The sequence below is a fragment of the Pocillopora verrucosa genome, chromosome 1 (assembly GCF_036669915.1).
Source record: "Pocillopora verrucosa isolate sample1 chromosome 1, ASM3666991v2, whole genome shotgun sequence".
NCBI classification, from domain to species: Eukaryota; Metazoa; Cnidaria; class Anthozoa; order Scleractinia; family Pocilloporidae; genus Pocillopora; species Pocillopora verrucosa.
Genome location: NC_089312.1, coordinates 28660740 through 28685367, shown reverse-complemented (window position 1 = coordinate 28685367; position 24628 = coordinate 28660740). Strand labels below are relative to the sequence as shown.

General features: G+C 36.1%; 1 protein-coding gene and 1 pseudogene across 2 annotated transcripts; one reads left to right on the top strand and one right to left on the bottom strand.

The window, feature by feature from the left end:
• Window positions 1-2090: 2090 nt before the first annotated feature.
• Window positions 2091-3339, bottom strand: LOC131771766 (uncharacterized; annotated as a pseudogene).
• A 9918-nt stretch (window positions 3340-13257) lies between these two features.
• On the top strand, window positions 13258-24253 carry LOC131771726 (GFP-like fluorescent chromoprotein amFP486). 2 transcript variants are annotated; one of them, XM_059087581.2, is made up of 5 exons: window positions 13258-13393; window positions 22178-22275; window positions 22818-23036; window positions 23392-23601; window positions 24038-24253. In XM_059087581.2, the coding sequence occupies exons 1-5, from the start codon at window positions 13376-13378 to the stop codon at window positions 24159-24161; spliced, it is 669 nt and encodes a 222-aa protein (XP_058943564.1). In that variant the 5' UTR covers window positions 13258-13375; the 3' UTR covers window positions 24162-24253. The 2 variants fall into 2 exon arrangements, with proteins under 2 accessions (XP_058943564.1, XP_058943570.1); XM_059087587.2 differs by lacking the exon at window positions 13258-13393 and adding an exon at window positions 14819-14967.
• The last annotated feature ends 375 nt before the right edge of the window (window positions 24254-24628 follow it).

The following is a 24628-nucleotide window of genomic DNA, read 5'->3' as shown; positions in this document are numbered from 1 at the left end:
GTGCCGAATTACCGTCTGCATTCGACTTATTAGACAAAAAAAAAATATTTAACTGATTCTTGATGATTGCATAAGTTAAGCTTCAATGTCTACTTTAATTCGCTAAATGATGTTTGAAAGATGTACACCCCCGCATGCTGAGCCGCAAAGTGAAAATTACTTTGCCTATCGCTTTACGCGTCAATCTACGTTTCTCGTTTTCCTTTTCAATTGAATAGTGCAAACATGGGCGGCATTTGATGGTAGTCATATTGATTAAGATTGCACACCCTTGAAAACTACGAAAAGAAGGATGAAATGTGCAGCATTCAACGGTCTCCACAGCTTCGCTTCATTGAAAATCAAAATATAGCTTTTAAAAGCAACGGACTCATACTGTGAGGAATTGAAAGTTAACAGTATTTTGTCGATATTTCTTCAAAAGGTAAAATGGAATATACCTCTGAAAAACATGAAGATTTATCCTGCAATCAGGAGAAGTTTCGAGCGTTAGTCCTACGTCAGCAAGTCACGTTGTCAACTCAGTTGATAAAACCAAACATCTGATTATGTAATCATTCATTTTGTGCTGCCCTCGAGGGTCCCTTTTTTTTCTTTTTGACTTCAGCAAAGCATTGACTAATGCAATAGTGCTTTATTCAACTAGTATTTCAATTACTGAAACAAGAAATGAAATTTGATTGCAATCCTCCACCACTGATGAGACGGATTACAGAGTAATAACCAAAAAAATTGCAAAGGCTATAAACAATCTCAAATTTAACAAGTAGGAATCGAATGATCACTTTTATGTTACAAGATTTGAAACTTCTTTTTAATTTTACTGAAAGTTAAAGTCACAAATACACGCGCACTAAGCACGAACCAATTGTTAAATATCTCACGATGGATCACGTGGCATCATCATCATCAAAAAGCGTTGGTTTGTTCTATTCTTGCTTTTGATATCAATCTACCCTAACACTCCAGTCAGTTCAGCTTGGTCGGCGACGGAATGAACTACAACAGACTATTTCAACTAAAAATCCAGCCTTGAAAATCAAGCGGTTTATCCTCACCATTTCTCTTTCAAAGCAGGCTAGTGAATTCTTAAAACTAAGCATATATAGTCGAATTTACCTCGGTAACAAAGAATAAGGTAAAATCGTCCGAACGGAAATTAGTACGCCACATCCAAAACATGCTCTTCATAAGTTATGACCTTACACTAAAATCAAGTAAGGCAATAATTCTCACAAGTGAGCTGTAATTTTAGCAATTGCAGAAAAGAAGCTTGAAAAAATAAGACATCGACAGGATTCAAATCCGTGCCTCACAGATACAATTTGGGCGTTGGTACTAAGTTACTAACCGTGGAGAAATCTGAGACCCCCCTCTCCCTCTGCCCTTCCCCAGCGGTTAATTTGCAGTCAATTTTGTATACCTTTATACTTTGTTTCCCCTGTCTACCGCCTGGTAGCAGAACCCATCTCAGTAATGACACCACGCCAATAAAAATTCTACCAGGCGAAAATAAATGACAGATTGTATTTGATCGCTTTATTTCGCCAGTTTGAAAATTTGGTGAAACAGATGCATGTCCCACAAATCTCGGTCAGAAAAATACCGTCGTAGTCTGTCGCTATACACAGTAACCTGTCTTCATATGTCAGTTATGGCTCGTTTAATTCGTTCTCCGTGTCTTCAAGCTTCAAAATCACCTTGCAGTTAAATTCAGCGCAGTGTCTGTTTCTAATGTAATGGAATATTGCAGCTCATGGAAATATTTTAAAAGAAGGTCAAAGAGTAGGACAATTATGTATGGAGCCAAATGGTGTGAGGCGCACTGTGTTAATCTGATATGGCGTAAGCTGTATCGTAATAGTCGAAATCAGTAATTAGTAGATAGTGAGCGAGTAATCTACTGGAAAATTAAAACCAACTTAGATCTTTGAATTATTATTGTCAATAGAAAATAATTGATTCTTTGCATTTTACTTATTCAGGTCATTCTAAAAGACATCGTAGCCGAAGGAAAGGGAAGGCCTTACGAGTAAGTGTCTACAAAAAGAGAGACCACGGTTAATTATTTCTTTACTATGCATTACAATTTACTGTTGAGAAATATAAATAAGATAATAACGGAGCTCGCAGCGCGCGCAGCTTAGCCTCATAATAGACCCTTCTCCAAAATGGCGGCGAGCGAGGGAGGACTGGAAACTGGGCGAACAACCCATCCAGTAAATATCAGGATGAACCAACAAGCCACATTTGAAAACTTTAACTTGAGCACCTGACAATTCCTTGAACTCTTTGACAACCACTGTTTCGTTGTCCAGACCATATTTCATGGCCTCAGTCAGCATCTTTGTTGATGAAAATAAACTATGTAAGAATCTATCATTAACTGGTGCTTTCCTGAAAACAACTTCACCAAATCTTGAAGTAGTGATTCTGAATGCTCTCTCTTGATACCAAGCTGAGCAATTGGAGTGACCTCTCGTATTTCTCTCGATTTCCAACGCTTTTTCTCGAGATAACATGATCTTTGATAGGAAGGGTTTTTCTTCTTCTAGCACGGTTGGTGGTGGCCCTTCGGGAAATTCAAACACTGCCTCAAGGCCTTCACTGTAAACAGTAGCTACAAAGCCCGGGGGATATATATCTCTTAACTGATTTGCTAGAGGACAGCCCGCCAAAAAATTCCCCCATGGAAGAGACTGGTGGGTTGCTGAGTTAAAGTATTGGAGCCAAGCAGCATGAGTGGTAGGACTCACATCTGAGATGTTTTCTCTATGTTGTTGAACATGTCTTTCAGTCATTAGCCGTTGTTCGATAGGTCTGGGATCGTATAAATACTCCTGTACAATCTTAGGTGCTACTTCGCGAGCTTTATCTTTCTATTCGTGGTTTCACAAACTCAGAAGCAAACCATTTTTGTGGTTCATGCGACGGACCTCGAGGTTTATGCCACTGTTGTAGATGGTAGGTTGGAGAGTCGTCATCGAGTAGTTTTACCGTTACGTGTGCAAACAAAGCAGCTAAATGCTGGCATTTCCCAGTTCCAGCTTTACATGAACACTGAGTGGTAACTTCGACGCTTTCTTCTTCGGAACTATCAAATACAACTCTTAGTTTATGTGGCGCTTCAGTCTTCCTCATCGAACGATAACATTTTCCTTTTACGACGGAGCAATCCTCAGAAAACAAGATTTGGACACCCTCAAGGTACGTTTCCAGGTAGTACTTGTCTCCTTTTTTCCTTCCCTTTTTACTTTCGAGCCACTTATTCGCAAACTCTAAAATAGCGCGCACGAAGTTTCCATTCTGCGGCACATTTCTCTCCGTGCTTTCCGCCATATTGAAAACTTATACCCCCAGTTTGCAGTCCTCTCTCGGCCGGTGCCATTTTGGAGAAGGGTCTATCATAAGCAATAGTAGTAACCCATCAAGCCGAGAAAATTTGAACTTACGTCTGTACAACCCAACGTACAAGGTTCTACTTTTAGCATGCGCAGTCAACTGCATTGCGGGCACTATCTTAGCCATTCCCTAACGGAACGACGAGGGAGAACATAACACGCAGGCGCGATTGCGTGAGCAACTTGGATACCCCACTAGTGTACGCCAGGAGACACCGGCAAATGAAAATGCAGTGCGCAGGCTCTTAGTGCGGGGTACCGCGGGCACTCGGTTAGGCATTACACGGGGGCTCCACGTGGGCTAGTAGATGTAAAGCTGCGAAGGTAAATGATTGGCAACCCGCGTTTCGAGTGGGAAATCAAACTGGTGAGGTTTTAGTCGAACAGTAATTCTCAGTCTTTTTCAGTTTCTAATCAATAATACGGCTAAAGCTTTGTCAACCGGAGGAAAGTATTTTAATTCAAGTTCGTGGAGAAAGGGTTTTGAGTGAAAATAGGCTGGAAAGGAGACAGAGCGAACAAAAAAAAAAAAACAAGAAGCAAAAGGCGTAAAGCGAGTCCAGAAAAACGGGCAAGAAAGTTAGATAGGACGACAACATAGATAGAATACGGGCGAGAGGAACGTTCCGTTTAAATTTTCATTATAACTTTCTGATCCTTGTCTCAGATGCTTAACCTTTAAGGAAACCGATCCAATTTTACAAAAAAACGGGCGTTACTTTTGACATCGAACTTGGTATACCGTCCAAGAGCTGTTGGTAATTTAATTCGATGATTTTCAGTGGTCGTAGAAAAAATATAATAGCGTAAACCCTGACCCGTAGGAAGTTAGGCGTCTCAATCATGGCCAAACTAAGAAGCCTACGGCAAAGTCGAGATTCGTTCCTCAACCGATCCGAATTGAAACAGGCGTTCTCAGTTGATCATGGCGCCCTAATGTTCAAGAAATTGATTCAGCTGATTGAAAGTCAGACTCAATCAGTTTATAGATATCGTTTTAAAACATAAGTTTCAGATTTAAGTAAGATATACTTTACTTTATTCAACTGTCAACGTAATAGGTTCCGCTACATTAAATTCTGACGTCTCGGAACCGTCACCGTTGCGTAAACAGTCTTAATGTCAAATAAGGAAGTAGAAGCTTCTATTTGGCTTCCTTAGTACTTTCTCTTTTGTATTTTGGGTATTTACGGGTATCTAACTCTTTCCATTCGCTTTAAACTTCATTATGGATTAGTAAAGGAAGGCGGTCATGAAAAAACTGAAGTTTTGAACTAATCGACAATACGCTTGCACTCAGTGCAATGCCATAAGATCTCATGGAGTATTTATAGCTTTACGAATTGAGAGGATGACACTTTACAGATGATCTCATCAATGTTTTTTTGGCTGATTGCTTTTATCCCGTAAAACAAATGCGATATTCAACCGTTTGAAGCTGTTACAAATACAAAATACTTACTTGTAAGCAGTGTGAAATTAGCACCTGTGATAACCACCTCCTTTGAGTACTAGGAACATAATCACATCACCTCTCAAAAGGTTGTTAGAGACGGTCATTATCTCAAAGGACGGGTCCTAGCCAATTGTCCTCTTTCTCATTATGGATCCGTCGGCGGGAAATTTTACGCCATAAAAACATGGAGATGTGATTAAAAAAATTGACCTCAGGACAGTAGAATTAAGAAAATTTTTTTCCGCATCAAAAATGACCTTGAAGATTTCTTTTAAAAAATATTATCTCGATCGATTATCCCATACTAAACATCACTTTTATACCTAATGTGTCCACTGGCTGTAGCAACTCGTCCATCCTCAAATGTAAATGTCCTTTCATATGACATTCCAGCAGGAAATGCTTGTTTGAAATAGTCGGGCATGCCTTCAGGATACTTAGTGAAGCATCTGTTCTGTACTATTGCACTACCTTTCATGCTAACTTATAAGAAATTAAAGTACCGTACATAAATTCAGCAGTGACTTAGCTCTGCAGTAGCCTATACACGTCGCCTGACTCTGGAAGCAGATGAAGAAGTCGATTTCGTAGACTATAGGTAATTTGCGAACTCGAAGAAAATCAAAATCATAGTCTATACATACAAGTATAACAGTATATCTTCAGAGGATTTCAAATTGCTCAAATTCCCATCAAAGAAGGTGCAGCACTCGGAATCTGGATGATATGCACACGATTTGAGGTATATGTTTGTAGTTACTTCGAGTAGTCCTCCATGAAGGTTGATCAATTTTTTTTAAAAGATGACGACCAGAGGCGAGATTTCTCTTCGGGATATTGCTCATAAGATGACATTCTTTCAAAGCTTTGCACGTTTCATTTGTCTAAAACGTTTGTTCTTAACACTTAGCACTAACACTTTAATTCCTGAGAGTGACTAGCATCTAATTTCTCCTTTTAATATCATCCCTAAATCAAGCATTAAAGTCATGAGAAAAAAGGAAAGGATAATCAACTGAAGAACCTCTTGATTGTTAAACAAATTCTCCTTGCCAGCACATTAGGAATTGTATAGAGGACAGTATGGAGAATATGCATACTGATGTAAGGCTGTAAAGGGTTAAAGACATCAGGTAATCAGTTTGATATATGTAGAGTATTGCTTGAATATATAATTATGGTGGGTGCAAGTGCCTAGTAAACATCAGTCTATGGTCTTCTACTCTTCCATCCTGGAGGGTGCCTTGTGTACTTAAAAATTGAAGTTCAGTGCCTTTACCAGCTTTTTTGGCTATGAATATCAAGAAAGAATAACAGCCACACCAAGAAATATTTTTCATGGCAGACACCTTTACAACGGTAGATACACACAACTGACATGTTTGAGGGAAGCATGTCAAGCAATGAAGTAAATTTTTCAGTTTGCTTTTCATTACTTGCAACCAGCTTATTTCTATCAGCTTTAAAAACTTCTATATCCTCGCTTTCAAAGACAAGTATTTCCCGTGAACATTTAAACATTAAAGACATAAGCCACCAGCAACAGGTTGTTCCATTGTTTCATAACATCAGATTCACATCATATTTTTTTAACATTTGAAAGTATAAGAAAGTTTTAATCATTACCTATACAATATAATGAAATCCCCCATTTTAACCCTTTTAGTCCCACCAGTGACCTAGACAGAATTTCTCCTTACCCAATCAGTACAACATCAGGCAGACGATTGATGAGAATAAAGAAAAATATCAATTAGGGGATAATTGGTTGATCCAATTCCAAATTCTCCAACCTAACATCACATAAATTGTATGACAGGCAGTAAGGAGAATTACTAATAAAATCTTGAGAGTTAAAAGGTTATGTAATCATATGTACCAGAATGACAGCAAATAAAAGTAAGAAAAGTCAGAAAAGTATTCTTATGTACAATGAAATTTCAAACTCATTGAAATTAAGTTGACTTCATCATTCAGATTTTAGTATAAGAAATGTGTAATAGCTCTTTACATGGATGAAAAGAGAATGCCATTTATGAATTCTAAAATAGTAAATGCCAAAAACTTGAATGTGGAATTTCATAAAAATACTACTAAAATATGGCATACCTATTCACTGAGATTTTAATCATTAGCTGGCACACAGAGATATAAAAGAGGCTTTGTGAGAAAGACCGGGGCAATAAAATTAAAGATTCAGGCGAAGCATATGACATCAACTAGTTTACTAATGTTCTCGCCTGAATTCAGTCTGGAAAGAGAAGTCTACGACACTTCTGTTTTATCTTCTCACACTTGAATTAAAACAAAATTTAATTATTTGCGGCAAGTTAGGGAGGAAATTAAAAGAATGGGTATATGTTAGAAAAAAAAAACCCATACGACAAAAATAAAACAGAAGCATATTACCTACATGTCTTTGCTTCCGAATACGGCTATTATGGGTATTTTTCAAGCAATTATCTACATATGTAAACCGGGTGCAATATACTCAATATACGGTCGTAAAAGCAATTTCATTCTAACCTTCCTCCTTGAGAGGTGCCTTGTGTATCAAATATATCAAGTTCAATACCTCCAGAGTCATAAGCCGGGCTTTTGGGGCTACAAAATAATAAAATAATCAACGCGTTATGGCAGGTCAATTTACCGAGAGTCGATTAAGTATAATTTCCTAAAATCGAATGGAAAGTTTAAAATCTGCTTCACTTGTGCTAAATACACGGATGTATCGTTCTTAACTACTGATGAAATTCTTAGAGTGTGACTCGATTAATTCAAAAGAAATTATCCAAGCAGGTTACAAAAATGGTTCGCGAATTGTAAACTGATAATGTGTTAACAAAACCTTCCTAAATTAGGGTGACGATACGAATTTATTGTTCATAATCACTAATGAAATTCCGAGATTGTACCTCAATGAATTCAACAGAAAATATTCAAGAAGGCTACAGAAACGGACTCTCAAAAATGGCACATGGCAATATTGTCAAAATCAAATCACCAGGTCAGACTTAATGTAAACATGGACACCACTGACTCAATCTCATTTTAGTTTAATTTTGGGGACGGCTGTTACTTCGTTCTTAGGCTGAAACAACACTCCTTGGACAAAGCGCAATTTTTTTAAAATGAATAGGGTAAATCCTGCGATAGTTGACTGAACAGAGAAAGAGGTTGAAAGTTGTGCTCGCGGTTCGCTATCAATTGAAAGCTTTCTGGGCAAAAAAAATCCGTAAGATGACTTCTTTTCCATAAACACCACGACTGTATAAAACACTCCGAAGGACAGGACAAGGAATAACTTGAAGAAAACGAACACTTTGAAATCTTATTCGGGCAATGAACCGGCCAAAAATTGTTGTTTTACCGAAACGTGATTTTAATTATAAACTGAAGCTAGTATCAAACGTCAATTGTTAAAAAAGGTTTGAATTTTTCTAGGCCCTAGCGTTAGAGAAAACCCAGATAAGACACAACTTACCTGCTCTCCTTTCTCGGATCCTTTGTAGTTCGCTTCTCTTTTAACTCTTCTCAGTCTGTTTTTAGGAGCGTCTTTGTATTTCCTTCTAGCGTTGCTCTTCGCTAGATATTCGCCTTTATACTAATGTCTTTCCTTGTTCTCTTTCGCGTTCGTTTCACCGTATTCTGCCTATATTCTTCCCATTTTGGTGTCCTCTCTAACTTTCTTGCGTGTTTTTCTCTATTCGCTTTACGTCTTTTACTTCCTTTTTGGTGGCTCGGTCTCTTTCTTTGTTGCTTTGCGAGTTGATTAGAAATGACAAAATACTGAGAATTACTGTTCAGCTCCAACCTCACTAGTTTCATTTCCCGCTCAAAACGCGGGTTCCTAATTTTTAGCTTACGCGGCTTCACATCTACTTGCCCACTTGAAGCCCTCGTGCAATGCCTAACCGTGTGCCCACGGTACGCTACACTCGAATATGCGCACTTCATTGTCATCTGCCTGGCGCAAACTAACTGGATATCCAAGCTACGCACGCAATCGCGCCTGCGCATTACCTTCTCACTCGGCCTTCCGTTACGTAATGGCTAAGATAGTGCCCGTGGTGCAGTTGATAAAAGCAAACATTAAATAGCTTAATTAAAGAAAGAGCTCTGATGAAGCAAGAGTTCCACTAACCACAACGGATATTACTGTTACGGTCCACGAAATTAGGTGCTCTTTAGCAGTGGGAACGATTTACGCAACTCTTGTACTTGAGACACTGAAGTGAAAACAATTGTCTGCAAAGTCAACGGCAGAGAGTAGTTACAAGGTGATACGTTGACACGTGCAGGACTGTGACTGCACATTGAAGAGACACTCTTCCTGTATTTTAAAGTTTAGTCTCATTTCAGCATTTCAAGAAATGTCGAGAAAGTACAGTTAATTTTAAAAAAGAAGTTCCTCAACAGAAACTGGGAAAAATACTAAATTTAGAGTCCACGTGTCAACTTTTTTGCCCCATCCCCATCCCTCTTCCTCTCAGGACAGGTCGCCCACATTATGTGTTCGTGGTTAATAATTGTTGACAATCTATGAGGCCTATCAATAAAGCTCCGGAAATTTCATATCTTAATTACATTTCGGTCTGAGTATCTCAGTAAAGTTGAATGAAATCGACGAATTTGTAATATGTTTTGGCCTTCACGGACCGTTTAAAGCATGCAGGCCGTTACAAATGCGGTTAAAAGTAATATTGAAAAAAAAAAAGCTTAAAACAGCCCATGGAGGCTAAAAAATATTACAAGTGCGGATATAACATTTCATTTAACTTTATTAAGATATTCAGACCGAAATATATTTTAGATATGAAATTTCAGAGCTTCATTCATAAATCTCATATAATTTAATGGTCTCATGTCAACAATTTGCCCAAATTCTGTTGAAGCACTTCTTTTTGAAAGTTAGCTGTATTTCCTCGACATTCCTTCAAACGCTGAAATGTAATTAACCTTCAAAACACACGAAGAGTTTGTGAGTGTGACAATCTGCAGTACAGTACTCGTGGCAAAACTGAATATGCTAAATGTATCACGTTGTAACTGAGTCTCTGCACCATTAACTTTGCAGACAGTTGTTTGCATTTTAGTGCCTCAAGTACCAGACTTACGTAAATCATTACCGCTGCTAAATAGAAACTAATTTCGTGGACGTAGCAGTAATATTCATTGCCTTTAGTAAACCTCTTACTTCATCAGAGCTCTTTTGTGTCCGTGTGCTGCTCTCGAGGGTCCCTATTTCTGTTTATGTTTTTGACCTTGGCTTTAGCAAAGCACTTACTAATTAATTGGTGCCTCTTCCAAGTGGTATTTGATTTTATAAAATCCAGTAGTGCGTCTTTGTTTGAATGAACCAGTTACTAACCATCAAATTCCTTAGGCTATAAGCAGTCTCAAATCTAAGAAAAAGGAGTCGAATGATCCTTTTTATGTCACAAGATTTGAAACTTCTTTTAAATTTTACTTAAAATTAAAGTTTACGACATCAGGTAGTTTCCACGAGGAATGTTGAAGATAGTGTTTATCTTTATTTTTTATACTTATTTATTGATTTTTTTAAGTTAGCTGTATTTCCTCGACATTTCTTGAAACGCTGAAATGAGATTAACCCCTAAAACGCAGAAAGAGTGTTTCTGCAATGTGCAGTGACAGTCCTGCACGTGTCAACGTATCACGTTGTAACTAGTCTCTACCGTTGACTTTGCAGACAATTGTTTTCACTTCAGTGCCTCAAGTACCAGAGTTACGTAAGTCGTTTCCACTGCTAAAGAGCACCAAAGTTCTTGCCTCATCAGAATTCTTTCTTTAATTAAGCTATTTAATATTTGCTTTCATCAACTGAGTCGATAATGTGAATTTTCACCCAAGAGCCATTCTAAAAAGATGTTTCGTTCGTCAGCCAAGTCACGTTCTCAACTCAGTTTATTAAAAACCGAATCATCTGATTATGTAATCATTTGTGTCCGTGTGCTGCCCTCGAAGGTCCCTGTTTGTAATTTTAACATTGATTAATTAAATGGTGCCTTATGCAAGTGGTATTTTAATTAAAATAAGAGATAACATTTAATCCATTCAAAAACAATGAATGGGTGAGGCTCTTTCAAGCGACGAAAATAGCTTTGCATACTCAGAGGATACACGGGAACTAAGCATGAACCAATTGTTAAAGAACACACGATGGTTCACGTGGTATCATCTTCAACAATGAATGTTTGTCTGTTCTATTCTATCTCTTAAAATAAAGCTACCCAAACGCTCCAGACAGTTCAGCTTGGTCAGCGACGGAGTGAACTACAACAGACTATCTCAGCTCGCAATCCAGTTTCCCCATCCCTCTTCCTCTCAGGACAGGTCGCCCACATTATGTGTTCGTGGTTAATAATTGTTGACAATCTATGAGGCCTATCAATAAAGCTCCGGAAATTTCATATCTTAATTACATTTCGGTCTGAGTATCTCAATAAAGTTGAATGAAATCGACGAATTTGCAATATGTTTTGACCTTCACGGACCGTTTAAAGCATGCAGGCCGTTACAAATGCGGTTAAAAGTAATATTGAAAAAAAAAAAAGCTTAAAACAGCCCATGGAGGCTAAAAAATATTACAAGTGCGGATATAACATTTCATTTAACTTTATTAAGATATTCAGACCGAAATATATTTTAGATATGAAATTTCAGAGCTTCATTCATAAATCTCATAAAATTTAATGGTCTCATGTCAACAATTTGCCCAAATTCTGTTGAAGCACTTCTTTTTGAAAGTTAGCTGTATTTCCTCGACATTCCTTCAAACGCTGAAATGTAATTAACCTTTAAAACACACGAAGAGTGTGTGAGTGTGATAATCTGCAGTACAGTACTCGTGGCAAAACTGAATATGCTAAATGTATCACGTTGTAACATGAGGGGACGCAAATCGTCTGTACTGTAAGTATCCCGGAGAGTCCCCTACATGTTATTAGACTTTTAGTCTAAGAAAATGTATGGGACTTTTTTAACGCTCCAGGCAGCTTTCCTGTAAGGTGTCATAATCCTGTTGCTGCTGACATCCATGTGACAGATAATTGCTTTTGCACTGTTTTCTTTGCCGGCTTATACTTGTCATCAAGTTTCATTAAGACGGCTATCATATTTCACAAGAATAATGAAGTTTTCGTAAATTGTGATATGTACTTACAGTGCAGACGATTTGCGTCCACTCATGAGTCTCTGCACCATTAACTTTGCAGACAGTTGTTTGCATTTTAGTGCCTCAAGTACCAGACTTACGTAAATCATTACCGCTGCTAAATAGAAACTAATTTCGTGGACGTAGCAGTAATATTCATTGCCTTTAGTAAACCTCTTACTTCATCAGAGCTCTTTTGTGTCCGTGTGCTGCTCTCGAGGGTCCCTATTTCTGTTTATGTTTTTGACCTTGGCTTTAGCAAAGCACTTACTAATTAAATGGTGCCTCTTCCAAGTGGTATTTGATTTTATAAAATCCAGTAGTGCGTCTTTGTTTGAATGAACCAGTTACTAACCATCAAATTCCTTAGGCTATAAGCAGTCTCAAATCTAAGAAAAAGGAGTCGAATGATCCTTTTTATGTCACAAGATTTGAAACTTCTTTTAAATTTTACTTAAAATTAAAGTTTACGACATCAGGTAGTTTCCACGAGGAATGTTGAAGATAGTGTTTATCTTTATTTTTTATACTTATTTATTGATTTTTTTAAGTTAGCTGTATTTCCTCGACATTTCTTGAAACGCTGAAATGAGATTAACCCCTAAAACGCAGAAAGAGTGTTTCTGCAATGTGCAGTGACAGTCCTGCACGTGTCAACGTATCACGTTGTAACTAGTCTCTACCGTTGACTTTGCAGACAATTGTTTTCACTTCAGTGCCTCAAGTACCAGAGTTACGTAAGTCGTTTCCACTGCTAAAGAGCACCAAAGTTCTTGCCTCATCAGAATTCTTTCTTTAATTAAGCTATTTAATATTTGCTTTCATCAACTGAGTCGATAATGTGAATTTTCACCCAAGAGCCATTCTAAAAAGATGTTTCGTTCGTCAGCCAAGTCACGTTCTCAACTCAGTTTATTAAAAACCGAATCATCTGATTATGTAATCATTTGTGTCCGTGTGCTGCCCTCGAAGGTCCCTGTTTGTAATTTTAACATTGATTAATTAAATGGTGCCTTATGCAAGTGGTATTTTAATTAAAATAAGAGATAACATTTAATCCATTCAAAAACAATGAATGAATGAGGCTCTTTCAAGCGACGAAAATAGCTTTGCATACTCAGAGGATACACGGGAACTAAGCATGAACCAATTGTTAAAGAACACACGATGGTTCACGTGGTATCATCTTCAACAATGAATGTTTGTCTGTTCTATTCTATCTCTTAAAATAAAGCTACCCAAACGCTCCAGACAGTTCAGCTTGGTCAGCGACGGAGTGAACTACAACAGACTATCTCAGCTCGCAATCCAGTTTCGAAAATCAAGTGGTTTATCCTCAACATGTCTCTTTCAAAGCAGGTTAGTGAATTCTTGAAGCTAATCAAAGAGAGTCGAACTTACCCCGGAAACAAAGATAGGGTAGAATCATCGGGACGCAAATTGGTATGCCACACCCAAAACATCATCAAACATCTTGAAACGTTATAACCGTACCCTAAAATCAGATAAAGCAATGATCCTAGCAAGTGAGCTGTAACTTTAGCAATTGCATAAAAGAATCTTGAACATATTAGACTTCGACAGGATTCAAACCTGTGCCACTCAGATACTAGTTGGGCGCTGTATGCTACTAAACAACTAAGAATCCACACATTCGGAGTAATGGAAACTTTTGAGAGTTTTCTTTCCCGTGGAGAATTCTAAGCTTCATCTTAATGAATGAATTTATTTGACCTGCGGATGAAAATCAAGTGAAACAATAACCCTCACAAATGAGACCTTTCGGATTGTTCCAGCCTGTTCTCAAGTAGAATTGGCAAATGTTGAGGGCACAAAACTTCATCTTCGGTATTGGCCATTATCTATCCACTAAGGGGAGGAGGCGAAGTATTTTGGTTGATTCAGGCAATATTCTTTTGACCTCCTACATGAGCTCCCCCGTCTTTGCTGTTAACTTCCAGTCAATTTTGTGTAGTTCCCTCGTTATACTTATGTATCTCATTAATGAAACCACGCCGGAAAAAATTTCGCTAGGCAAAGATAAATGATAGGCTGAACTTGATCGCTTTATTTCGCCAGTTCAAATAGTTACTAAAACATATCATGCCACACAAACCACAGACAGAAAAATGCCGTCGTAGTGTCTCAAGCTTCCAACTCACCTCGAAGCTAAATTCAGTGCAGTGTTTGATTCCTAAAGCGATGAAATATTGCAGCACAAGGAAATATTTTAAAAGAAGGCCAAAGACTACGACAATTATGTAGAGAGCGAAATGGCGTGAGGCTCGTGATGGACGGGAAATGGGCGTGCCGGCGCATTAATTTACTTCTTGTATCCCAAAAGTCCTCAACTACTTTTTTTGGTTATTTTTGTGTATTTTTACTTTATTTTGAAATATTTCTATAACCTTGCGCTTGCTCTGGTTATATCATTTTAAAACAAAATGTATTCAGTGTTATTAACCCAATTACGTTTTAGTAAGCTGTTTTTAATACAAAATTTTAATGTCACGCGCAACCCAAATTTATTCAGAAATACATTAGATAATACTTATACATGCCCATTTACCATTCATCACTGACTTTCCGGTCAGCCCCTTGGCCGATCGTGCAAAATTGCAGGATGACGTTGACCTTTTCGGAAATGCTTGGATTACATCCGATCGCTCTGAAATTTCGGCTGTAGCATGTAAACATTCTAAGCCAATCACATGGCGAGTTTTAGCTCAAACGTGACCTCGGGAGCCCGATCCGAAAATTGTTTGCCTACGATTTCAGTCTGCGATAATGGCGTCCGATGCGAAACGCTAGAGATGCAGCGTAGCTAAGGCTTTAGAGGTGATTTTTGACGATGGAAGTGAGCATGGTGGTATCTCTAGTGGTGAGGAATCCGAATTAGATAGAAAACTGGAAAATCTTAGCAAAGAATCGAGGTAAGTAATCTGTAAACATGCTTGCGATATTTAAATGCGTGACGCATGTGGTGTTGAAACATTTACTTTTACTTTTCGCGCACGAATCCTTGTTTTTTGCCTTGAGACAAGCCTGTAAATGTATATTTGTGAATGAAAAGCAACATATATTGAGCGACAGAGAAAATAGCCTTCCATGGAATGTTAGAACGCAACGACCTAAATTATCAGCCGATGACAGATATGATGCAGTGTGCGTCCGAACTAAATCAAATAAAATCTTTTATTGTTTTTTCGGAGGGCACGGTAACGAATCTTGCAATCTGATTGGTTCTTTACCCGGTCAGTATTTTCCTATCTCTGCCCACGGGCCACGGTAACGCTTTCGTGAGTCGCCGAGTACATCCCAACTTTCGTTGTCATTTTTCATAAATATACCTCGTTTTCCGGCTGGGCAGTATTTTTAAGCAAACACGTCGGTCACTACCTCAAGCCGATAAATAACTTATGAATCCTCTCTTTTCTCTCTATCAAATCACTTTGGTTGACAGAAAAATATTGGTTTCAGAATGAATTTGTATAAACAATAGTGTCATTACGTTGGTTGACAAGCGGCCTAAAAACCGTCTGCAATTAATTTTAATCGTTCACAAAAAGTACCCAGAAAGTTGAAACGTGAGGTATTTGGTTACAGTTAAACTGAACGATGGAACTTTCATTCATTTAATATCTGAATTTTCTCGAGCGATTTGTTCATAGTGAAAGAGCGAGCGAAGTTTTAATTTAAGTTCTACAACAAATATACGCTCCTGGTGAGTCTTTCCAATTCCGTTCAATTTGGACATTTGTACCTTAAATTGCACAACAGAAATTGAAGGAATTTTTTGAGAAAAGGCCGCATTACATTCCCTTATGTCTCGTTGGAGTGTGCCGTTCGAATTTAGTTTTTGTGAAGGAAAGATCAGAGTTAAACACGCCATTACAGCAAACAAACGAGCAAACTCTCACAACTTCAAAATAAAAAAATTGAATTTACTCACAATTACTTTCCTCGCCGTTTACTTAATGAACAGAGGTAAATCTTCGTACATGAATGAATGGTCGATGAGAGTGAATAATACTTTCCGTTAGATCATTAACTGATTTTGAAGAAAACATTGTCGTGACAGTCCTGCCAAACTAGTTCTGTTGGTTTTCAAATGTTCCTACGCTTTTTTTTTCTTGCGTGCTCTCTAATTGACAGGTGTCAGATTGTGACAGATACTTGTAAAAATAATGTTTCAAAGTTTGTTTGGAAGCCTTTTAAATCACCTTTATCGTTACGGAAATGAAAATGTTTCGCTGAGGCATCTCTCTTAAATTTGCATCACCCCTATTTTAATTACCATTTACCCACTCAAAAATTGTTCAGTTTATGTATTCTTGCCGTATTTACGTCCATAAATCATTCGGGTTCTTTTGGAAAGAATTTCGTTAAGTTTAAAAACAATAAATATGTTATTTACCGGCTAAGGGTCGGCCCGTATGGTGAAAAACTGTGACCTCGGTCTTGAAAATGCTGCCCTCGGCCTACGGCCTCGGGCAGTATTTTCAAGACCTCGGTCACAGTTTTTCACCATACGGACCTCCCAGCCGGCAAATAACATATATTTATTTTTAAAACGATAGTTGAATATATATCGACCTGTACATTATCTTATATGTTTTGTATGTTTTTTAGATGTGGTTCTACTTGTTACATGCTGAAAATTCACAAAACAAACAAATTATGCTCGAGAATGAGTGGAATGATATAAAATGACAGTTTCCGGTTTCACTTCTGAATTGTTTACTCTTGTAAATACTGGTGGTGCATTGCAAGTGAAAGGCTTTTGATATATGTTGCGCTTTATGTATTTTGAGGTTGATTATCTCATTTGTCCCTGTTTCAAGGCAAAATTTCAGAAGTCAAACAAAGAAATATAGTTCCAATGATTGCACCGTAGACTTTAAGAGGGATTAGTAAATTTGGGCTTGGGGTGATGATGAGGTCAGACTAATTAGTCAGTGTGTCAATCAGTGTTCACAAGATATGTGTAACACGTCTCAGATTTGTTATCTTCCAACCAATTTTTTATGAAGATGTTGCCCATATAACAAGGAACCTCTTAAGTTAATTTTTGCCTTATTACTTTGTATTATTTGGGTATCACTTAATTCACAGTTCAAATTTAGATGATATTTTATGCTAATTACTGTTAGTTTGAAAGCATTCAATGAGGTTGTTTCCTTTTTCTGGAGAGGAAACATGCATTTCAGGAAAGCTTATTTACTGCTGTTTCAAGTGAGGTATAGTTTACTTCCCTTGTGTAAATACTTGGTGAGGAATACATTTTTCAATAGTCTGGGTCAATTTTTATGGTTTTGGGGTACAGTTTGGAAAAAAATTCTAATTAATTCCATATTTGTTCTTTTTCAGCCAGAGTCTCTGGGTGTCTTGCCCATAAAGATAAGGAATATTTTATCTAAGAAATGTTTCCTTTTAACTCCAATCCATTCAGGCTCAGGCTGTTTCAAAGTCAAAAGTTGTACAATAATTTATGCAAATTGTATACCATTTTCTTAGCATGATTTAAAATCCATGGATTTTTGGAGGCTAAATATATTTTTTCTGAAAAGCTAATTTTGTCCTCTTTCAAATGAGATATAGCACTAATCACTAGCGTAAATACTGTTGACAAAAAAAAAATAAAAGAAAAAAGGTTACCATCATTTGTCATTTTTTTCAGTGATACACCGAAATGCGTTAGCCCAGTAAATATTTTAAAAAATATATTTATATAATATATAGTACCAGTACCATAATACTGACCATAATGCACTTGTTAATAAAAATAAATTAAAGAAAACAAAATTCTTAAAACCATGTCAAATGAGTTTAATGAAAAACCAGTTCCTTCTCCAAGAACAAGAAAAATGTGCTTACAAGAGAAGAAATTATGTCGAACTTAAAACTAGTACCTTTACCAAGAACAAAAATTTTGTGGAAAACCTCGTAACTTTTAGAAGAACAAAACATTCAAAGAAAAAAACTTACACCTTTTACCAAGATAAATTGTTTACTGCAGAACAAAATAAAAGAATATGCAAGTTCTCCTGAAAATTTAGTTAAAGATCTTGAACTGTCACAATATAAATACACTCCAGATGCACTTTTAACGCACAAGGGCATTTACTCAATTTATATTTACATTTCATGTTTACAAAAAATATGAATGAAAAATTATTGGTGATTATTATGATATATATTTGTTAACTGACATTGGCTCACTTACAGATGTTCGTAATAGTTTCAGGAGTACATTATCTTTCCACGCCTAATTTTGCCTTTGATGCAATGCTTAAAAGATGAATGTTAAACTCGAGTTCATTGGTAATATTGGAATAGAAAAAAACCAGTCAACAAATGATGCAGGGTTACATAGGCAATATTACACATCGATTTGCAAAAGTAAATAATAAATATTTCGCTAATTTTAATGAAAATGAAGATTCTTCTTGTATTATTTATCTTGATGTAAATAATCTTTATGGCTGGGCCATGATTCAACCATTGCCAGCGGGTAAGTTAAGTTTTGTTGATCCATCAAAATTTAAAATTGAAAATTATGTTGATGAAGGTGCTATTATTGAATATGATCACATCTATATTGACAATTTACATGGTTCACTATAAATGTATCAACTTGCGCCAGACAAATATGTTGCATGTGATGATTTATCGCCTTATTGCAAAAAAGTGGATTCTGAATTTAACCTTTCTAACAATAATGTTGCGAATTAGTTCCCAACTTTACATAATAAAAAGAACTATGTATTATACATCGAAAATCTTAATTTATATCAGTCTCGGTATGAAACTTGGAAAAGTACATCGTGTTTTGGAGTTTGATCAATCACCTTTTCTCAAAGATTATATCGACTTTTACACTGAGAAACGTAAACAAGCCAATAATTCATTTAAAAATATATATAATAATGCTGTTTTGGCGAATCAATGGAAAATTTATGAAACAGATGTAATGTGAAATTCGTGATTCATCAAGAAAAACGTTAAAAGATTTCTGCAAGACCAACGTTTCAGAGTTGCATCATTTTTAATGAAAATCTTGTTGGAGTAAAACAAATTAAATAGATGCTAACGTTGAACAAACCATCTTATGTTGGTGCATGTATTATGGATCTAAGCAAATCTCTTATGCACAATTTTCGAATTCATAACGGATACTTCCTTAAAAAATATGATATCGATGATGTAAAATTACTATTCAATCAACTGATTTGTTGTGCTATCACGTGAAAACTGATGGTGTTTACCAAGATTTGTTTCTAAATGAAACAACGTTTGATGATATTGATCATGATAAAAATTCCAAATGTTATTTTCATTACCACAAAAAAGTCAATGGAAAAATGAAAGATGAAACTGCAGGTGTAACCACTAAAGAATTAGTGGTTTTTAAGATTTAAAATGTATGGTTATGTGCTTGGCGATCAAAAAGAAACCGATAAAGCAAAGAGCGTCAAGAAAAATGAAAATGAAATGAAAAAGGAAATACAACGTTAACATTATAAAGATTACATCTTGGTAATGCCAAGTAAAAAGTATCACTTTCTTGTTATGATGATAAAAGATATATATTAAATGATGGTATTTCAACTTTAGCTTATAGATATCAGCGGAGTGAAACCAAAGAATTAATTTTATCAGGGTAATCTTTCCATTTAAGCAACATTCGTTTATTTTTGTAGTCATGTTTTATTATTCTTTCTATTATAAAAATTTCTTGATCATGTGATTTGCAGTTCTTTTTCATAAATGCTACCTGCCATATTTTCACCCATTAACGTTGATTTCAGAGGTCGCTGGCATTGTTGGCTCTATTGAATTTATAATATTAATATTAGCTTCAAATACTTTCCTCTTAAAGTTACTTATATGTACTTTATAACCATTTCAAATTTAGCTTTATGTGTCATCAGGTTTTTTGGAAAAGTAAGCATTAAGATATAATACACCTACATTTTTCTTTCTTCTGTGCTTCACTTGGTGTTATTTTGATAATTTTATGATATGTATTATTGTAATTATGAATAACGTCTTGTAACATATTAATACAAGTTGTATTATTGTTTACTGTCAATTGCTTGAGGATCAACGGTGTTCCGTTGAATCTTTCTATATCAGATGATTTTCCTTAGTTTTGTGTGTTGTAAAGTGTCACTCCATTTTATTTTTAAGAACTGTACTTGTTTTAAAATTCTGTCCCTTTGTAATCCATACCAATGCAGGTGTTGTGCGTCAAAATTTTTTGTTTTAAAAGCATTGACAATGGTTCTCCCATCTTTAAATTTTTATCGGGATTACCTGTGAATATTGCTGAAAACAACAATAATTGTCACTAACTATTTCTTACCATTATTCCACTTTGAATACCTATGCAAGTCAACAAGATCAGCTGTCCAAGTATTATTTATTGCCTATATTTTTGTCACGTTTGAATGAAGTTAGTGGAGTTTGCAAAAAAATAGTACCAGTCTCTGAACCGTTTTAAAGTAATTAAAGTCTTTAAAACGCTAGCTTTTAAATCTTTAAATTTCCTTTATCAACTCAGCCGATAATACTAACTTACCCTGTTCTAAAGTCCCGCCGACGCAGCACATCAGTTTCTTTAGTAACTAACCCCCTTTATCCATACATATCAATGAAATTAAGAGATATTTGCGTGACGGTGAATTCAATGACCATGATGTTATTGTAAAATTACAACATACAGATGATAAATTAATGAATCACTAGCATGGATAATTATCATAAGAAGTATGACAAAAAAATGGAAAATAAGATTACATAAAAAAACAATACTTCAAATATGCTATCATATTTCTTCAATGTTTGTTTACCAAGTTTCTTATCAAATAAGTATCTTGTAACATTATCGATATAACTAAACTTAATAAGCCTTTTAATCTTCATCTGTACCATTTGCTGTTCTACTATTTGAAATAAACGGTAAAACTCGTTTATCTCGTCGTAGCTTAACATGATATGGTACTTATCAATTGTATTTTTCAAAACTTTATTCACACGATATTTCCTTCAGTAGACTGACTTTTTTTGTTTTTCTTTAACTTAAATGACAGTAGCCGCAAAATCGTAATTTATGATTTGACCACATTGCGGCAAATATTCGTGCAATTATTATTAATTAAGTCTGGGTTTTGACAACATTTATCATCTGTTTTAGCCACTTTATCATTACGAAAATGAAACTCATCAAATAAATCTAATATCGTCATCGATATTTATTTCAAACGTAAAATATTTTTAAGAATCTTCTGTTTGCGCTTAAACAATTATTGTCACGCGTGGCAAACACTGACAACAATAGCCACCCACACATTATTCAAACAAAGCGTGTGAAACATTTTGGGCCGGTTATTTACACGAGGTCAAACCCAAACCGCGGTTTCCCGCAAGCAGTGAGCCTCTGGGATTTTCTATAAGAGAGCTGTTTTCATTAAATATATATCCCTTAACTGCTAGCTTTCGGTCTTCTTGGCACTGTTCGCAAAAAAAATTTTCGGATAAAAGACTAAGCTGAATTCAACAAAGTTTGCAACGCGGTTTTGTTAACAACGGTTAAACTTTGTTTAAATAACCGTCCCATTGTTTTTAAGAGTTTATTTGGCTAACACATTTCAGTGTATCATTAAAACACTCAATGATGAATGGGAAATGAACGTCAATAAGCATTATCAAATGCATTTCTGAATGAAGTTGCGTTGCGCGTGACACAAGAAATTTGTTCACAGTTCACAGTTTATTAAAATATAAATTCTATTAATAAACTAGCTGCGCGTGGCATATTTAAAAACACTGAATACAATTTGGTACAAAATGATGTACCCGGAGCATCCGCAAGTGTACAGTAATATTTTGAAAATGACAAAAAAAGCACAGAAAATATAATTGGAGAAACAAGAAGTAAATTAGTGGGCCGGCATGCCCATTTTCCATTAATCAGGCGCATTAAGTTAATTTGATATGGCGTAAGCTGTACCGTAAGAGTAGAAATCAATAATTTCTATTGTAATGCGATAACGATTGCAGCTAATTAAAACCAGCTTGGGTCTTTGAATTATCAACGTCAGTAGAAAATAATAATTGCTTTACTTTTTACTCATTCAGGTCATTCTAAAAGACATGAATTTGAAATTTGAAATGAAGGGTAGTGTCAATGGACATTACTTTGAGATCGAAGGTGAAGGAGAAGGAAAGCCTTACGAGTAAGTGTCTCTTAAAAGACATACCACGATGAATTATTTCATTATCATGTATTACGATTTATTTTTAAACACAGAGTTGATAAGATCATACTGCAGTCGTCACATAAGGACCTGATATCAAAGTATCGATGATTTTGGGAAATTATAAAAAATTAATAAAGACTTTTTTGAAAAGCAAAGTGAACAAGATCAAAGATTTATGTGAAGATTTTCCGCGAAAACTATGTCTTGTTTTTGTTCGAATTTGCAAATTACCTACAGTGTATGACAGCACCTTTTTCATCTGCTTCCATGATCAGGCGAGGTGTAAAGGCTACTGCAGTGCTCAGTCACAGCTAAATTCATTTGCGATACAAATTACCAACCGTCTATGATATCGACCGATTCTTCATCTGCTTCCAGAACCAAGCGAAGTGTAAAGCTACTTCAAATTATCGTATAAAAGCTCAGTCACAGCTAAATTTATTTGCGATACTTTTTTAGGTCATACATGAGCTGCTTCTGAAAATAATTTCCAACACTCTTATCTTATCTTATTTTAGAGGAGTACAGAAGTCCACTTTTTGGGTAACCAAGGGAGGACCCCTTCCATTTTCCTTTGACATACTTTCGTCAGTCTTCAAATATGGAAACAGATGCTTTACTAAGTATCCTGCCGACATGCATGACTATTTCAAACAAGCATTTCCTGCTGGAATGTCATTTGAAAGGACATTTACATTTGAGGATGGAGGAGTTGCTACAGCCAGTGGACACATTTGGTATAAAAGTGATGATTAGTCTCGGATTGACACAATACTCTCTAAAATTAATCTTCAAGGTCATTTTTTACACGGAGAAGGGAGCGCCCTTTTTGAAAGTGTAACTTAGTAGTGATTCTCCCGAGAACGCTTCTTGTCTAGCTACAGGGGAACAAATGTACACAAAAAGCATAGTGACCAGAGAATATGAAGAATATGCTAAATTTTGAAATAGGCATCTGTGAGAAAATGGATTAAGTTTGAAAAGCGTTGTAGCATTATTCTACTGAGTATATTGCACTCTAGGTATGTGACACAGTTACAAGTGTAATTTTACATATTTTAATTGATATCTCAATTTTTCTTAATCATACAGTCTTGAGAGAAATTGGTTTAAGCACACATCCATGTTTCATGGCGTTAACTTTCCCGCTAACGGACCCATAATGCAAAAGAGGACAATTGGCTGGGACCCTTCCTTTGAAAAAATGACCGTCTCCAACAACATATTGAGAGGTGATGTAACTATGTTCCTACAACTCAAAGGGGGCGGTTATCACAGTTGCCAGTTTCACACTTCTTACAAGTAAGTATTCTGTCTCTGTAACAGCTCCAACGGTTGAATATCATTCCTTTTGAGCCTCTGGATCTCATCTTCTGTGTTTTAAGGGAATAAAAGCAACCGAAGAGAACACTAAGATGAAAAAGGCCTTGAGAAAACGGCTTAACACTAATTTCCCTTGTCGATAAAATGTTTGGGATCGAATAAGATTCTTCACAAGATACTAAAAGTTATCTATTATAATATCCTTTAAAACTTAGAACGTTCCCTTCCCTGTATTTCTTAGTAAAAGATGTTCAGGGAAAAACAATCATTATTAATACGAGTAATTGCTGAACTTCAGTGTAAAAGCAAAGTTTAAAAGCATTGATGTTGATAAAACAAGTAAAAAACCCAACGCTGATAGGCGAGTAAAACACATATTTTGTATTTTTATAAGTATTTTTTTCCTTTTGCACAGAACAAAGGAGCCGGTCACGCTGCCTCAGAACCACGTCGTAGAACATCGCATTACGAGGACCGACATTGAAGACAAAAAGGTCCGGCTGGAAGAAACTGCTGTGGCTCATGCTAACCCTTTGTAACTGGGATGGAACTATTTTTATTACCTCATTGCCTCTGACGTTATTGTAATATGAGTCAGGTCAGTTGAAAATAAAAAAAAAAGCATTGATGATCAACTGTGTAATTGTCCTTCTCCCTAGTTAATGGACATTAAGCGAGTAAATTGTTCATCCTTATTATAAAATTGAGACGTGAATTTTGAGAAACTGTGACTTTAGCACAAAAATAAACAACTCAGAACCTACAGAGTGATTTACATTAACGGAAATCCCTAATAGCAGCAACTGACTTACATCTCTACTGAGGAAGCCAAATAGACGCTACACTTCTACTTCCTTTTTTTTTACCTTTGGTTCGTTTAAGCAAAAAAAGCAACCGTTAGGAACTGAAATTAAATGTAAACAAGGTCGCTACAAAGAGTTAAGACTGCTCATAACTCTTTGCATATTTATTGAAACACCCTGGATTATGGGTTATATGCGAATTC

What these genes read in the sequence shown, in the direction of transcription:
- LOC131771726 (XM_059087581.2), top strand. An exon ending in GGAGAAGGAAAGCCTTACGA is followed by an intron (nt 22,276 to 22,817) that starts GTAAGTGTCTCT and finishes ATCTTATTTTAG; the next exon opens with AGGAGTACAGAAGTCCACTT. An exon ending in CAGTTTCACACTTCTTACAA is followed by an intron (nt 23,602 to 24,037) that starts GTAAGTATTCTG and finishes CCTTTTGCACAG; the next exon opens with AACAAAGGAGCCGGTCACGC.